Raw genomic sequence first — 14,465 nt, forward strand, 5'->3', positions numbered from 1 at the left:
TATGTGTAGATAGCATCTTTACAGTAAGGTTTGTGAAAGCAAAATTATAGCTTCATTTCATTTGGAGGGTATTTGGGTTGGATCTTGGGAGACAGAATACTAGAAGAAATGAGGTCAGTCACAGCATGGGGAGGGTGGGAGAGGCCAATTCCTTTTACATTAGAAAATTATGGGATTTCCCTTTAATAATTGAAAGACAACCAGACATGCCCTGGATTAATTTCATCATGTGGTAATATAAACCAATTTTGAACCAGAGGCAGTAAAGACTCAGCATGCATAGTGGCTTGGTTTTCCCTCAACATTTAGCAACTTTGCTATAGTAGTTTGCATCAGCCAGGGAAACTACATTTTAATCTTTGACTAAATCAGCTTTCTTGGAACTTGTAGCATCACATCAGACCTGTGGTACCTCATAGCTCTTTTAGAATTGTGATGGGCTCCAGTGGCTGTTTGACTCCTGCACCCTCATGCCCTTGCCAGTCTCCCAACTCTAGAGTCAGGCTGGCTGATGTTGACTGGAGTGCAGTGTTGTGTGGTGGAGAGGAATCCTCAAGATTGCTTTTCTTCTCCCCTTCCATCTGGGGTGGTATTCAGAAACTGCTTCTCTGCCTGGCATTCACAGTTCTGGCATTTAGCCATGGATTAGGACCCTCAGTGGGTGTAGCTTAGGGATTCCTCTGCCACATGCATTTGCCAGAGAGTCAAAGAACTAGGCATTGCTGCCTGCTCTGTTGTCTTTGATATTGAAAAGATTTGTGATACACTGGTTGGCTAATTCATTCCTTTATACTTCAAAACAATAATTAATTTTCAAATCGTGTCTTCCAACATGAATTATTACTGTTGATGGTTTTTTTTTTTTTAAGATTTTAATTTATTTATTTGAGATAGAGCACAAGCAGGTGGAGGGGCAAAGAGAGTGGAAGAAGCAGGCTCCCCATTGAGCAGAGAGCCAGATATAGGACTTAATCCCAGGACCCTGAAATCATGACCTGAGCAGAAGACAGATGCTCAGCCAACTGAGCCACCCAGTCACCCCTATTGTGATAGTTTTTTTATATATATATTTTTTTATTTATTTATTCATGAGAGACACAGAGAGAGAGGCAGAGACACAGGGAGAGGGAGAAGCAGACTCCACGCAGGGAGCCTGACCCAGGACTCGATCCGGGTCTCCAGGATCAGGCCTTGGGCTGAAGGCAGCGCTAAACCACTGAGCCACCTGGGCTGCCCTATTGTGATAGTTTTGACTCCTGGGCTGTCATTGTGTAAATATGAACCATGGTATTGTTTTTCTTGTTTACCTCTTGAATTTGTTTTCTGAAATCACCCATACTCCTAAATTGCCTGGAAAGCATTTTTCTGGCTCTGATTTTAATTTTTAATTCACAGAACATGCATTTAATGTGTACCTGTCATATGTAAAACTCTGTGCTAAGCACTGTGAGGAACATGCAGATAATTGACAGTTCCTCTTTTGTACCACATTCAGCCTAGTAAGGTAAAACACATCCAAAAATAACAAGTGGAAGAAGGGATATGCTAAGAGTTGTTTCTGCTTTAAGCAGAGGATACATAAGAGGAAGAACAGACTACCATTGTAGGCTCCAAGGAGGTGAATCAATGTTTCAGGGAATTATGTCATTTGAGGCTTCTAAGTTTCTGTGCAGGTTTCTAAGCAAGTATTGGGCAAGGAGGGAAGCATTAACCCAAAGGAGAGGTCTGGGATAGATTCTTTGGGAGTTGAAGACCAAGGCTGAGAAATTGGGAGTGAGACGACTCTGGGGTTTGATCCAAGGTTGGTTAAGGGATGGTTGATAATGGTAGAGATAGATGGTTAACTCCAGTATCATCCATTTATTCATTGTTTGTCTATACATTTACTTAATTATTTGTTTATTTATTTATGTACCCTCATCTTGAGGCTTGAACTCAACAACCCTAAATCAAGAGTTGCATGCTCTACTGTTTGAGCCAGCCAAGCACCCCTCATCCATTTACTTGTTAGCAAGGAATTATCACAGTGGTAGTGATCTCAACAACATCGGTCTGTCCTAGGAACTAGTTGTAGATGAGCATTCTTATTATTCTGAAGATAATCTTATCTGTTCTTTCAATCTTATATTTCTTTCATGGTCTTTAAATTGAAATAAATCGAATAACACTTGAATGATTCCATCTTGAAAAACATGGGCCACGTTTGTGGTGCTTATCCATTGTATTATGCCACACAAAAACATGGCTTTGACGTACTCTGCTTTCTTTGTAAAATTCTGTACATAATCAACCATATGAGAACACCACATTTTTTTAAAAAGTAAGTTTCCTTTGGTTAGAGTTGCCTCCAGTTCTCTTAACCTGTTCCATCAAACAGATAATGTATTATTATTATTATTTTTAAAGATTTTATTTATTTATTCATGAGAGACACAGAGAGAGAGAGAGAGAGGCAGAGACGCAGGCAGAGGGAGAAGCAGGCAGAGAGAGCAGCAGGCTCCATGCAGGAAGCCCGACGTGGGACTCGATCCTGGGTCTCCAGGAACATGCCCTGGGCTGAAGGCAGGCGTTAAACCGCTGAGCCACCTGGGCTGCCCGAGATAATGTATTATTGTTAATGTTTTCAGTGTGTCTAAGAATGAAAACAAGTTGCAGGGTATGCACAATTAAAAAAAAAAATACAGTATCTTCTACTTCACTTATCCAAGTACAGCAAAAATATAGTATCTTACATGTCACTTAAATTTGTCATCAAAATATCTATTCCACAGCTGCTTGGTGACATTGGCTTTTTTTTTTTTCTTCTTTTGTTTAATTGAAAATAACCTACCTTTTACGTGTGTGTTGTGTGTGGTGTATGTTTTGTTTTTAAGGGAATATGCGACAGGCATAGGTCATCGGTTGCAGGATCATGACCTTGTGGTGGAAATGATTCACCTCTCCTCTGAGTCGAGCCTTATGCGAGCGCTCCAGGAAGTTAAGGATGACGGGTCCCCGTTTTGCATTCTTGTTGAACAGTCTAATGTAAAACTTTCCTCTTGCACCGTAATTATGCTTCATGAGTCTATCAAAAGTAAGTTTAGCTCAATCTAGAACTATCACTTAAAATGGATTCTGCTTTTAAAAATGTAATAGTTTTTCTTTGTATGCTGGTATACTTTGAAGGTTCACATTTGTCAGTAACTAAACTGGATCTAGTTGAGAATAAAGTGACTTGAATAGGTATCACAAAGTACTCTCTTGTGTATTAGTGTAATTAAAGCTTAAATCATCTTTATTGCTTCTTATTTAAGAATCTAGAATATTTTGTCCAAAATATTATGTAACAAGTCAGTTCTCTTATGCAGAACTTTTGACCAAATCTCACCACCATCTTTTCTGCCCTCAATCGAAGTCTAAAAGATGTTATGTTCGTGCATTTTCTTAGACTATCTTTCTTGCTGACTTTGCCTTTCCTGTGATCTCTCAAACATTTCATTATTCTTAGGCTCAAATAATGCACAAAAATGGAGAATGCACAAAAATGGACTCCTTTTTCTTCCCTAAAATACATAGACTTAGGCAGATGCACACATCCTAGATCACACTCATCTTTCCTCTGCTGGTCAAATCTGTTGCTTTTAGAGAGGAGGGTCTGCCTTATGGAGGGTCTCTCAGTAGCTTCCTTAGAGTCAGACCCAGATGAGCATGAGTTCTGTAGTCCTCTTGTCTTTATAGAAGGTCTTGATGCTGCTCTGTGCAGTCCACACTTACTAAGTTCCTCATGTGTGCCAGGCTGTACAAGATGCAAGCCAACCCTGCTTCCTTCCTCTCTGGGTAGGCAGCAGCCAGGCAGGCTTTTCCAACAGGCCCATCTCAGCTTGAGTCTCCATAGCAATGTAAGATTCTCACTGCTAAGTCAGGAGACCATTCCCCTGGGCAGAGACCTAGTGGAGCACTAGTAGTTGCCTGTGGCTTCTGGAGCCTTCAGAGAAGTCTGTCAGATGGATATCCTATAATTCAGCTATAATGTTGGGTTTGAAAAAACAATAGTGAGAAACAGTTGGCTCCCCACAATTGGGGGGATGCCAGGACATCTTTTCCTGCCATTCCATTTGTTTTGCTTCTTTGTAGCCACCTATACCCACCTAGCCAGCTCTTGTTCAGTACTGTTCCCAAGAGTGTGAAACTATGGTTTTTCTAAACTAGAAAATGTCTAATGTGTTTTAAACAAATAATAAGACTAAATCACATTTATGTAACATGTAAGTTCTGAAAATGTGAAAGAAAAGGCATACTTTCAAAATTACAAATCCCAACCTGGTGGGGGTGGGGATGGGGAATGATTTAAGTTAACAGGTTGTGCAGAAGACTAATCACATATGTTTACATTCGTGCAACACCATTTAGGAAATTACTACAAAAGTAGATAGGTTGAATAATTTGTTAAATACTAAAACACTTGTAAAAACCAGCACTAGTTCAAAAAAGCATGTGATCTATTTTTACCATGTTTCAAATTCAGAGAAGGGTTTTTCATGTCTAGAATAGTATTAATAGGTTCATATTTCATTTCTCATCCATGAATTTAATTATTGAACTCAGATGATACGTAAAAAGGACACTCTGTTTTCTCTTATAAGCTAATAATTTTAGCAAAATTAGTCTTTGCTGGCTTCTCTTTCACATTGTTTTATTGCTGACAGTTTGTTTTATACCTTGCGTGCAGCCATTATTAAGAAGCCCATGGAGCTGCTTCTATGCTAAGACAAACATTTAAGACAGTCAAACAATGAAACCTTAACACCTGTAGGCAAATATACATTCATATTTCTTCCTAAATGTAACCTTAATAAACAGTTTAAGATTTAACCAAATACCATAATCTCTGCTAAAACTTCATAGTGTCCTTTGGGTCCTAAATTTGTTCAGAAGTCAGTTAAAAATGGCAAGACAGGGTAGGGGCCTCCCATCTAAAATTAAACTTTTATGAAGTCTTATTCTCAGTAGGTATACCTAGGAGAGATTAGAAGACACCTGTGCATTGACTATAGCCATTAAGTTATGTAAAAGTCATTCCTGGAGTCTAGAATTTATTTTATATGTAATATTTAGGGCCCAGAGCACTACTGACCCTATCTGGAAAGGCTTTTAACACGATTTAAGATCCCATATGCCTGAGCTAAAGACTGCAGAGCCAGGTAGAGGATTGTGGGTTACTCCTTAGCCTACAGTGACATAGCCTTGAAGTCTGCACCACATTCTGTCTCTCTGTCTGTCTGCCTATTATCAAAGTATTACTATACAGAGTGAAGAGATGAACACTACAATGTGTGTAATGAAAACCAGCAGCCTCATTTTTCACCTGCTCACCTCTCTAAAGGTTCTGTTCTTCCACTTTCTTCTGTGAATCTGTCTTATCTCAAGTTGTCCACCCAGTTTGCTGGAACTAAAATACCTTCACTTTTAGGATTTTTCTCCCCTTAAACTTTTCTAGTAGCCAGTGATGGTTGAGGTTGCATCCTGTCTTTTTTTAAGCTAGATATAATTAGCATTAAGAATTCGCATTGGTACACGTGGCACCTGTTTCCCCCTCCCCCTCCCTCCCCCCCCACCGCCTTTCTGTCTCATCTGTGGGTCTGTATGAAAACTATAAACTAAGCTGCACATTTTATAATTTTGAAACAATGTTATGTTTGATTTTGAAATCGACAGGGCACCTGCTTTGGAGGGTCCCAGTCCAGTTGGATCAGTAGATGGTCAAATCTGTACCAAAAGCTGACACAGCTTAAACAACATGTAGTTGATTAACTATGTTATTTTCTGATTTTAAAAGGAATCAGGGCACCCATTTGATATAAAGCAGGCTCTTTCTCATCCCTAGTTCATCGCCATATGCCCCTGGAAGATGCCCTGGTGCTGGTGGCTAAAGAATACAGGAGGTTTTTCTCTAAACGGGAGCAGCAGGAACGTACTAGAGTTGCTCTGCGGGCTGGAGATCTGGTGGATGACTTCTTGGCTCGGGAGCGCCTTACCAGCTACTCTGTCCCTTCAGACATTCAGCACCTTCTCTTCCTATTGACTGAGGGAAAGCATCTGTATGGGAATGAGTTGAACCTGCTTATTGACTACCTGACAACCAGGAAAGGGCAGCTGGAAGGTATTTGGCACTGTTCCTTCTCTTCCCCATTTTAAACCACAGGAAATCCTTTCCTGAAAATCTGTATGTGAAAGAAAAATAAGAACTTTTTATTTAATTGAGAGACTATTCTTCTGTAATATAAAGGTATCTGATAGAAACATATTCCACGTAGGAACTAGACTATTTTAATGTGTAACCTTTATAGACTAAAATGCTTCTTTTGAAGCTAAATTTCCTTTTTTTTTTTTTTTTTTTAAAGATTTTATTTTCTTGAGAGAGAGAGAAAAAGACCATGAGCATGCAAGAGTAGGGTGCGGGGGGAGAAGAAGACTCTCGGCTGAGCAAGGCTCGATCCCAAGATGTTGGGATTATTACCTCAGCAGAAGGCAGAAGCTTACCCAACTGAGCCACCCAGGCGCAACTAAACTTTGTTTTCAATCCAATTTTTAATATATAAATGGAATGACTTCTCTATATAGTTTCTATTCCCCTATCAGGTTAGTTTTGTGATTTGCAGTTTCAGCTTGTTAATTGATACATTTGTAGATTTTTTTTAAGTGTGGGGTAAACATAAAGAAGTTCCTAATCTTGAAGGATGTAATGAGCATTCCAGATACGAGCCAAACTCCTTAAAATGGTGACTTCACTTTACTTGTTTTGAGTTAAAGTAGGTGAGAAGAAAATAATAACCACTTGTCCCTGTGGGAAAACATAGCTGAAAGTTCCAGGGCCATGTCAGAGCTTTCAAGAAATCATTCATCTTATTAAATATGGAATATATTTTATTTTTTGTACATTTTTTGTTGTACTTTGTCAAGGTTTTAAAATTAAAACACAATAGGGTTTTTTTTTTCTTGAGTGCTTATGTAGTTTATTAACTGATTAATTGATTGATTGAAGTATGATGGACAGATTATATTACTTTCAGGTTTGCAGCGTAATGATTTGATATTTGTATATATATCTAATGATGACTGCAACAATCTAATTAATATCCTGTCTCTTTGGTCATAGAAACCTCTAAGTCAGAAAAATGCTAGTCTTCCTTGAATTCCCTGGGTCCTTTGTACAGCTCACCAACCTCTGCAGCAGACTTCTGGTGACCATTCGTTTTCTTCATTTTTCCAGGCTTTGAAACTCCCGAGTCTTTGGCTAGCAATCATTCCTCATTTCAAGGCAGGAACACCCCTGTTGTGGGCAAGCTGCCTCCACTTCTTCCAACCCCTGGAAAGCAGTCCTTCCCGGGCTCTCATCTCCCCCTTCCTGCCAAGTCCCCGTTGTTAGGGGACAGACCAGGAGGGGCTCTCCTTCCACCACCAGGTCAGTGCTTCCTTCTAGTAATAAGAGACAGCCGTAGCTCTGCTGCCTCTACAAGCTCTGCTCTGAGAGAGCAGGGCAGTTTATTGAATGTTAAGATTTTAGGAGACCAAGAGAGACACTTGGGGGTTCAGTGGGTGCTGTTCCTCTTGAATGAGTGGCTTAAGTTTTAATATGGGGAGGGGGAAATACAGAGGAGCTCTTCTATCAAGGTTGGTGGCCACGTTTAGAATGGCTTAAATGGAGTTCCTTTAATATGCACTCTGAATTCCATAGTGTTTTTGAGGCTTTTCTGAGTAGTTGGCACTAAATAGTGTCTGACATCTGCCTAAAATGAGGTTGTATTACTGTGGACCCCTTCCATTGTAAGTGACAGCGACCTAACTCAGTTAGCTTAAAACAAGGAGACTTGACTGGCTTACATAGCTGAAAATCCCCAGAGTTGACTAACTTCCAGCCAAACTGGATCCTCCTGCTCAATTCTGATGTTCATCAGACATCCATAGCTTCCCTCTGGGACAAAACTTGGACTAACCACTTACAGAGTTCCAGTCAAGCCCAGTGTCCAGTTCTGGACCCTACATATGCCTCTGGTTCCTGGGTGTGTAATATCACAGCCTCGCCTGCCTCTTGAGGGTAAAGAGGTTTTTATATTTATTTGTTTTATTTTGTTTTAAGATTTGTTATTTATTTATTTGAGAGAGAGTGCACGTGCATGCATTGGAGCAAGGAGAGGGGGTAGAGAGAGGAGAGAAACAGACTCCCTGCTGAGTGCAGACCCTGACACAGGGCTTGACCCCATGACCCTGAGATCATACCTGAGCTGAAATCAAGAGTAACATGCTAAAAAAAAAAAAAAAAAAAAAAAAAGAGTAACATGCTTAACCAACTGAACCACGCAGGTGCCCCAAGGGTAAAGATTTTGAACTCTGTAGGCACCTAGAATGCAGCTAATGCAGCTTCTTCTACTCAGTCCCTATTTTCTGTGTTCCTCATCTTTCCAGTATTGTTCATACATGCTTGTCTCCTCTCCTGTTCTCCTTGTGTATTAACAGTGGGAGCAGAGAAGAAACTGGATAAAGCATGTTTTCAGTCTGCCATGTTAAATACAAAGTTGGCAGTGAAGTCTTTGTGGAAAGGTGGCTTTTCTCGTGGGCCTTAAAGAACATATGGACCTGGGATGCATTTGTGCATAAGAGTCAGATATTACTTTGGTCTTTTATATGAACACGGATTATTTTACACAATCATCTTTCTTACAAGCACTACTTTCTTACAAGTAGTATTTCTACCTTGACTATATTGGGGATCAAAATAAAGGGAATGTGTTCTTTTGCTTTGGTCGCTGTACATGTGGATGTCTTTTATTGGCAAAGTCAGTCTGTGTTGAAGATCCACAGCCCACAGGACAAACATATCTATGCCTCTGTCCCTTTCAGACCTGGTGACTTTGGGGATGATTGAGAATATAGTTTCAAAAAAGAGAGAGAGAGAGAATATAGTTTCAATTTTTTTAAAAAAGATTTATTTATTTATGATAGAGTGAGAGAGAGAAAGGCAGAGACACAGGAGGAGGGAGAGGCAGGCTCCATGCCGGGAGCCCGATGTGGGACTCGATCCCTGGACTCCAGGATTGCGCGCTGGGCCAAAGGCAGGCGCTAAACCGCTGAGCCACCCAGGGATTCCCGTCATACATAGTTGGGGTTTTCTTGTACCCTGTGTTTGTTCCTTCCTTTCCTTCTGCACTCACCATGTTCCCCTGTGCCTCAGCCCAGCCCCTTGATCCATCCTTACACATTCTTACCACCTGGTTCCTGTGAGAAGTAAATGAATTAAAAAGAGAAGGGCCCAGGAGGAGATCTCTTTGCTCTGAATTGCTTCTCATCCTTGCTGAAAGTTTAAAAACAAAATTCTTTCAGACCCTCGGAAAGGGCTAGGTGCTTGCTTCAGGCCCTTGGCATGAGCTGTGAAAAAAAAAAAAAGCCCCTGTTCAACAGCCTAAGAATGGGGTAGGGCAGACTGACTGCCCAAGAGGGAGTGACAGCGTGCTAGGCTATGTGTGAGACCCCTGTGACTATGTCCAGGCCAAGGTTCTGGGCAGACAGATGTTAAATTCTCAGGAACAGAATGCTTCAGGTATGTTCTGGATCTGCCTTTATGACCTGTCTGGGAACCTCACTGATTTGGATGTTTGAGAAAATATATTCCAAGTGTCAAATACAACACTGGGAACAAAACTCACTTACGAAAAAGTGAGGGTGGAGAACCGGGATAATCAAGACATGCATGCATGCCCGCACTGACTAGACAAAGGGTTTGCAAACTTCTTAAAAGACAGATAGTCAATATGTTATTTTTAGGGCTTATAGACCAAGAAGCAAAATTAAGGATATTATGTACATACTTATATAACCATTTAAAAAGTAAACATTTAAAAATGAGAACCCTCACCCCTACTCGCGCAAAAAAAAGAGAGAGAAAACTATCTCTGCTCATAGGTCCTACCAAAACAGATAGTTAGCTGGATTTGGCCCCCAGACCGTAGTTTGCCAGCCCCTAGACAAGCACTGAGGCCCAGTCTGGGCCCAGAGAGGACTTGGTAGAGCTTGGAGGAGCTGGGGTTTGTGTGTGTGGCAGGTGCTCCCCACTCAGCCCCTTTCTGAAGATTAAGGGAAGGTCCCTTTGCGGAGAGCAGCTGGAACCAGGTTCACATATCTCCTGTTTATGTTCTGGTTTTTTTTCTCTGCAGGCTTGGTCAATCCCAAAGGTCTGTTTGCCCCTCCCCTGCTTCCAGCAGCCATCTCCAAGAGACCTGCTCCTATGGGGTGCCCCCAACCCAAGTGTGTCAAGCGTCCCCTACTTGGGGAGAAACCAGGCCTTCTAGTACCACCAACAGGTGAGTAGCCAGGTGAGTGGGGGAATGGTATTCTAGACTCATGCTGTCTAATGGAACTTTCTGCAATGGAGGAAATATTCTACAGCTATATGGTCTAGTATGGTAGCTGTTGGGCTACATGTGGCTATTGGAACATGGCTGGTAAGACTGAACAACTGAATTTTTAATTGTTTGATTTTAATTAATTTAAATGAATATGATCACATAGTGATCACATAGTCACATGTGGCTAGTGGCTACTGTAATGGTCAGCATAGTTCTAGGCTACTGGAGGTGACAAGAGGCTATAGCAATATGCAGGTAAGTGTGTTTTTACCATGTAGAAATCTATTCTTTCCTAGTTTTTTTCTCTCCCTTTTTTAAAGCTGCAGATGTACTTAAAAAGGGAAACATATCTCTAACACGAATGGATATTATTGTCAGTTGCTGTAAAAAAGAAGGTAACCCTAATAAAGAGAACAGAAAGAATATTCCTGCTAGAAACTATTGCCTGTATCAGTCTCTGAGCTTAAGGCTTGCTTTCCCTCTGGTTAAGAGAAGAGATTACTAAGGGTCAAGGAGGTGGTAATAGGACACCAGCGCTACTAGAAACTCCCTCCTTGACTGTGACTCTTCAGGAGTATTGGAAGAAATTGGCACAGGGAGTATCTTATGAGGTTGAATGTCTTATAATTGTGTGCCTGTGTATCCCTGATGGCATTTGGTGGTGTGCGCTTTGTTTCTTTTTGACTCAGGGAGATGCACAGCCTCCCCAGGACCTGACCTGTCATACTTAAGGTACTGACTGATTGATAACACAGCCCTAGCTCCAAGGCAGCACAGGAAGAGAGGCTTTTCCTCTACCTTCCCAGTGCAGACCTGGCCAGCTCTTCTCTGATGCTGCCTTTCCTCCTGTATGTCTGGGAGAGATGAGGCCAGAGGCCCCCAATCTGCCCTCAACCCCACTAAGGTACAAAGGTGGTGGTAAGAGCTGAGATGCACTCTGGCTTGGGTGGAAGGCAGCCAAGCAGGCATTTTTGCTGACTTCATTTTTAGTCACTCAGGCTTACTGAACCTAAGTAAAGGCACTGCCCAGTTTCTCTTACTTCACTGTTACATATGAGTTCTCTTCCGAGATTTGGTGCCAAAGCCCCTGCTCTTAGGAAGGTGACCTTTTGTCCCTCTCTGTTCTTCATGCAAGAGATATTAGGATACTTACTGCCATTTTAAAGTTTCACTCCTGAGCACACCTGGCTGGTTCAGTTGGTTGACCTCAGGGTCATGGGTTCAAGCCCCACATTAGAGACAGAATTTACTTTTAAAAAAGTGAGTGAGGGATCCTGGGTGGCGCAGCGGTTTAGCGCCTGCCTTTGGCCCAGGGCACGATCCTGGTGACCCGAGATCGAGTCCCACGTCGGGCTCCCGGTGCATGGAGCCTGCTTCTCCCTCTGCCTGTGTCTCTGCCTCTCTCTCTCTCTGTGTGACTATCATAAATTTAAAAAAAAAAATGAGTGAAGTTTCAGTCCTCTATGTTTTAGTCAAACATAATTCTGTAAGATACACATTGCTGTGGTTGTGGTATGAAAGATGTATGTTTAGAAAATGGTGGCAAGACATGGAACAGACATAGGTCAATGACTCTGACCCTCCTGGAAACCTAGACAGTCTGCATCATTCTGAAAGATCCTCATCTGACAGACCACATTTTAGGGAAATTTTGAGAATTTTCCTTACCCCTAAGATGGCCATTTATGATGTCTGAGGAGCCTCTAAGCCTCAAATTCCAGGACTGATAGAGAAAATATTTTTTTAAAAAGTGAAAACATGAAGCATGCCTATGTGAAGTGTAACCATAATAGTTACTATGCATTGAGTTATCATTATGTGGCAGACATTGAGGGAATTTCACTTAGTCTTCAAGCAACCCTGTGAGCTACGTAGTGAGATGATCTTCCTTTTCCACATGAGTCACCTAAGGCTCACAGTGAGTAGCCTGCCAGGGCCACACAGTGGTACCTGGTGGGGCAGAGACTGCACACCAACCATGGGACTCCATGCTCCGTGCTCTTACCCAACACACAGTCCAAATTTTTGCTTGGATTTCAAGTATATCATTCCATTCACTGTGTAAGCACTGCAGAAATTTTGCAGGAAGGAGTGGTTATAGTTTAGCAGGGCTGCCATAAAGCCAAGAGCTGGCCTTGGAGGAAGTCAGGTGTTAAGGTGTCTGGAGAGAAAAGGCACTGAGACTCCTGTGGATAGAGAGGGACCTCTGGGTGAAGGCTTATACTCCATGAAGAAGGTGTCCCATAGTCCTTTGTCAGACGAGGCTTGGTACCAGGCACCAGGATTAAATGAAATAATGTGCACGAACAGCTTTTAACATGCCCCAAGCATGGCACAGATGTCCGTCTGTGGAGGCTGCAGCTAGGTCAGTGCAGGTGCGGCTGGAGGGCTCTGTGGAGTCGGCACGGCACGTACACTGATGCTGCTTGTTCCTCCTCTTTGTAGTTCTTCTGTCGGTGCTACACAAGCAGGCGGTGCAGCCCATGTCTCTGCTCAACTAAGGAAAGCTCCCTGGAGCCAGGAGAACAAGGTGGCTGCTGCCCAGATGGCAGCTTCACCCTCCTTCAAGGACCGAGGCCCCGGTTGGACCTGCAGCCCTGGTGCCTGGGCAGTGGGTACGAATGTGCTTCCCTTCTGTTTGGTATGTGGTCCCATGGAAACCTGTTTCCTGTTCAGAGTCTCTTTGTGCCAAACTAGAGATATATGGAAGGTCATTGTAGTAGAAATTGGATCTTGAAGTTGTTTGATTATATACATGTTAAATACAATAAAACTTTTAGCTTTTACATATTGGTTGCCACTTTTCAAGGACTTGTTATTTTGGAATGATTTTAGATTTACAGGAAATTCCCACAGATAGTCTAGGTAGTTCCCTCGATCCAGCTTCCCCTGATGCTGGTGTCTTACAAAGCCATGGCATCTTACTGGGAAATTTGCATTAGTACAGAAACACTAACTATATTATAGACTTGACTCGTATTTTACCAACTTTTCTGTTAATGTCTTCTTTCTGTTTCAGGAAGATATTGCATTGCATTTAGACTCCTTTAACTTTATTATGTTCCAGTGTTTTTATTATGAAACATTTTAAATATACAGAAAATTTGATGTGGACAGTGAACATCCATATATTCTGTATCAACAACTGATATTCCGTATCTGCCATTTCTTAATGTCATATGTCTGTGTAAATAAAAACTTGTTCTTAATCATGAAAGTAAGTTGCAGAGTTCGTGATATCCCACCTTTAAATACTTAAGCCTGTAGCATGCATCTCCTAAAAATGAGAACATTTTCCTATATAGTTATGATATATAGTTTGTGCATTACATTTTTTGTTTTTGTTTTGTTTTTAAATAATTTACCTTTCCCCTCCTTTTTTTTTTTTTTTTTATTAAGCAAGCTCTACACCAAACGTGGGGCTTAAACTCATGATCCCAAGATCAACAGTCACATGCTCTACCTCTTGAGCCAGCCAGGCACCACATTTGGTTTTTATGTGTGCCTAGTTTCTTTTAATCTATAACAGTCTTCTCACACCCTGCCTCTTCACCCCCCATGGATACTGACTTTGAGTCTAAGCCACTTGTTTTGTAGAATATCCTACATTCTGGATTAGTCTGATTTTCTTCATGGTATCACTTAACTATTCTTCTGTTCCTTGTATTTTTTGTATCCTGGAGTTTGGTCTAGAGGCTTGATTACATTCAAGTCCTACATTTTGGAAAGGATGTTTCATATGTGGTGTTAATTCCTATTGCATTGTAATAGAAGGCACATAACCGTTGTCCTGGGAATGTTGTGAATCCTGGTTCCTTGGGGGGAGGTAGTGACTGCCATGAAGCAGGTACATTTTTCCCTTGCGGCATGATGCTTTGGCATCAAGCAAATATCCCGTTCTCCAAAAACTTTAACTAATTGTTTTAGTATCCTTTGATGATTCTTGCCTGATTTAGTAATTATATTGGACCCTCCCTCTTAAATGAAGTATAACATCTTAAATGTTATGTTTACTGAGTTTTAAAAATTGTATAGACCTAGGTAACCAGCACCCAAAACAAAGTATAAACATTCCCATCACTTCAG

General features: G+C 41.4%; 1 protein-coding gene across 1 annotated transcript in view; it reads left to right on the forward strand.

The window, feature by feature from the left end:
- Positions 1–13,019, forward strand: part of LOC112660202 (uncharacterized) — a 52,064-nt gene extending 39,045 nt beyond the window's left edge. The window contains exons 6-10 of the mRNA XM_035714025.2: positions 2,874–3,073; positions 5,846–6,139; positions 7,250–7,441; positions 10,188–10,334; positions 12,825–13,019. Coding sequence (XP_035569918.2) covers positions 2,874–3,073; positions 5,846–6,139; positions 7,250–7,441; positions 10,188–10,334; positions 12,825–12,880 — 889 coding nt within the window. The 3' untranslated portion in view covers positions 12,881–13,019. The remainder of the gene's footprint in view (positions 1–2,873; positions 3,074–5,845; positions 6,140–7,249; positions 7,442–10,187; positions 10,335–12,824) is intronic.
- Positions 13,020–14,465: the final 1,446 nt, after the last annotated feature.

This window comes from Canis lupus, chromosome 2 (assembly GCF_003254725.2).
Source record: "Canis lupus dingo isolate Sandy chromosome 2, ASM325472v2, whole genome shotgun sequence".
Classification (NCBI taxonomy): Eukaryota; Metazoa; Chordata; class Mammalia; order Carnivora; family Canidae; genus Canis; species Canis lupus.